The sequence below is a fragment of the Durio zibethinus genome, chromosome 4 (genome assembly GCF_047325235.1).
Source record: "Durio zibethinus cultivar Kanyao isolate XHJ-2024 chromosome 4, ASM4732523v1, whole genome shotgun sequence".
Taxonomy (NCBI): domain Eukaryota; kingdom Viridiplantae; phylum Streptophyta; class Magnoliopsida; order Malvales; family Malvaceae; genus Durio; species Durio zibethinus.
Genome location: NC_143165.1, coordinates 16884279 through 16887488, shown reverse-complemented (window position 1 = coordinate 16887488; position 3210 = coordinate 16884279). Strand labels below are relative to the sequence as shown.

The 3210-nt window shown below is 38.2% G+C and overlaps 1 protein-coding gene across 2 annotated transcripts; it reads right to left on the bottom strand.

The window, feature by feature from the left end:
- Nucleotides 1-271: 271 nt before the first annotated feature.
- On the bottom strand, nt 272-2426 carry IPT1 (isopentenyltransferase 1). Of its 2 annotated transcripts, none has more exons than XM_089759803.1 (2): nt 555-2426; nt 272-473 (listed from the first exon to the last, which is right to left on the bottom strand). In XM_089759803.1, exon 1 carries the CDS (start codon nt 1939-1941, stop codon nt 793-795), a length of 1149 nt encoding a protein of 382 aa, XP_089615929.1. In that variant the 5' UTR covers nt 1942-2426; the 3' UTR covers nt 272-473; nt 555-792. The 2 variants fall into 2 exon arrangements, with proteins under 2 accessions (XP_089615929.1, XP_089615928.1); XM_089759802.1 differs by having other exon boundaries at nt 593-2424.
- Between the last annotated feature and the right edge of the window lie 784 nt (nt 2427-3210).

Below are 3210 nucleotides of genomic sequence, written 5' to 3'. Positions count from 1 at the left end.
TTGTGCAATCCAGACAAATATCCGTGATTGATCAATTTATTCCACTTCCACAGAACCCACTTTTTCAAAGGATTAGAAATTTCTGGTAAAATCGTTATGAAAAACTGTAGGAAGGGTTAGTAGAATCCAGAAGTGGTGAAAAAAAAGCAAGAAGCAATTGTGAAAGAACAGACAAAATGTTTTTCGGTTGCCTAAAAATCCCAAAAACCAAAAAAATAATAATAATAAAAAAAAGGGTGAAGGGAACCTTATATCAGGAGTTCAGGACATGTCTAGCAAAACGTGTCGTGTCTTCGAATAATAATAATTAAAAATAAGGCCCAAAACGAACAGAAAAGGCAATTTTTGTACCATTCTCATCAAATGAACCCCCTTTTTGCTTTCAAAGAGTTTCCCATTTGAATTGTGTTTGTGCTCTTCCAATTCCACACTCTCCTCAACGACACAAGGCGCCGATGTCATTCCGATTTACACTATTTTAAGCAGTAAAATATTTTAATATTACAAGAAAGAAAAAAGACAGAAGAAAAATTCAGAAAATTTTGTTTACGTACAAAATTTCTTTCGTTTTGGTATTTTTCTTTCTGTATACCTCTTCACCACGCCACCCGGCCAAAGTCCAAATCCAAGCCCACCACTGGCACTTTGTACGACCTAATTGGTTCAAAATTGGTCGTCCCTTCTGGCTAATCCCATTTCAACATTTTCATGTGTGCACAGAGAGAGAGAGAGAGAGAGAGAGAGAGAGAGTTCTGTTTTGTCAACGAACAAAGAATAAATTAGCTGGAAAACCTACTCCTCCAAAAATCGCTTCACGATCTTCACGCTTGGTTCCATCACTTCCCTTTCCCAAATATCCATCCATCCTAAATCCGCCGACGATGACTTCTTTTTCTTCATCAGCGCTGCAAACGTCGCCGTTGCATCTAATCTCCTTAGGTCCCACCCAGCCCCTTTCAGCCGCAGGATCTTTCCTATCTGCCTCTTTGCTAATCGACACGTGTTATCTTTGATCTCTCTCACGGCTTCTTCGTACGCCTCCCTCCGCGCCGGATCACACCCGTCCTTGGGAACCACGCCGTTTTCTTGGCTTTCCCGCGGAGAGTATTTCCTAAAATAGCCATCGAATTCGGGCACTCCGATTGCTTTTCTTAACCCGATCAGGACATCCTCTTTTGCCGGGTTATAGAACTGAGCCAACTCTTCGAACATCCCGGAGTCAAGCATTTCATCGACTCGTTTGCACAAATAGTCACACAGTACCGACCACGCCACGTCAACCCAAAGAAAGCAACAGTCATACCTCAACACGTGACTCACTGAGCCCGACCCGGAAAACACGTCCACTTCAGGATTAAAGGTTTCAACAAGGAGAGCATGAATAAAAGAGTTGGAGCCACCAACAAGAATTGGCAAGTTCCCGCTCGAATCAATGTTGGCGATGGTTAAACCCGCCGCAGAACGGAACTCCGAGGCGGTCACGTCGGCGTCGATTGAGTCGAAGTCGCCCAGTAGAAAGTGTGGAACCCCTTTCCTCTCGTGGAGAGGGATCTTGTTGGTGGTTATATCTAAGCCCTTGTAAAGTTGCATTTTATCTGAGTTTATGATTTGAGAGTGAGGGAAATGGCTGGACAAGTCGATGGAGAGGCGGGACTTTCCGGTGCCGGTGGCGCCCATGATGACGATGAGCTTTGTCTTGCTTTGGTTGCTGTGGTGGTGGGAGGTGGAAGAGTCCATGCGAGGCCATCGTGGACGGCGGTGGAGGGGAAGAGAAGGGTGAAAGAGTGGAGAATGGAGGGAGTGAAAAGAAGAGAAAATGGGTTTCAAGGGGAAGAAGAGGACAGGCTGTGTTATGGGTTTTAATGAGCTGTGAAGGGACATGTATGAACAACTTCTGCGTGTGCCAGTACTGCCGTTATTTTTGGCTTCACACAATAACATAAAGAGAGAGAAAACTGAAGTCAGGTAATGGCGTTTGGCGTATTATTTTTCATTCAGCGATTGTCTAAGATTGCTAGTCTCTGCGTTTCCGCCTTCTGTGTTTGATCATGCCCTCTCTCTTCCCTGCCTCGCAACGATCAACTGTCTTTCCTTTCATGCGTGCCGCTGCCGCTAGCTCTTTCTAGTGTTGAGTTGAGGTTGATGAAAATAGATGCATATGTAATCGAACGGGAAATAAAAATAAAACGGAGAAGAGGAAGCAGATGTGATAGGGATTTAAGATATGAAGTAGACTAGATAAATCAATAAACTATGAATCCTTACTGTTCTCCTTTCAAACCAAAACAAATACTAGAAAAATTGGAGCTGCCCGGGTTAGTTGAGGAAAGCCATGGCCTATTTATATTACTCACTTTCTTTTTTTAATATAATATATAGATTTTTTTTTGCAAAAAATAAATTTTGTTCATGACTTAGAGTAGAGTATGTCAAAATAAACCTTTTGATTTATCAAATCTTCTAAAATTTGTTATCGAATAAAATAAGCTTGCGAGAAAAAAGAAATAAAAGAAGGAAAAACAATTAAAAATTTTTTAATAAAAAAAAATAAATATTTTTAGGCGTTGATTCTTCTAAATCCATGTATAGTCATTTCAGGTGGAAGCATAATTTGTAATCAATTAATATTGTTAAGGTTGTTGTTGTCATCAATTAATATTTTTAACTAATAAATAAAAATTAAAACCAAGTCAGAAGTAGAGTCGCTAAAAGCTTAAATTTGTTTTTTTCCGCTTCTAATATATCTGTAAATGTTTGAATACCACAAAGTTTTAAAAGGGAATTATTTCTATACCTAATAGAATGTTATTTAAGAGTTCATATATATATATATATATATATATATAAAGAGAGAGACAGAGAGAGATAAAGGAAATTAAGTTAAATTATTATAAAAGCTAAGAATCAAATCTCAATTAAATCATTCCAGCTTTTCTATTGGGTTTGGGCCATGAAGGCCCTTACAATGTAGTTTGGGTTAAGCACCACATTTCCTCTTCCTTTTCCAATGCTTTTCGATTTTTAGGTTGTGCGTTAAGCAACACTTGCATAAAGGAATTTAGTAAAATTTTGAATTAAATGAAGGAAGGAATATTATTTTTAAAATTATTATAATAATTTAATTGGTGAAATAATTTTATTATTATAGTGAATGATTAAAATTGCATTATTTGATTAATAATCAATAATTATTAAAAATTAAATATCACT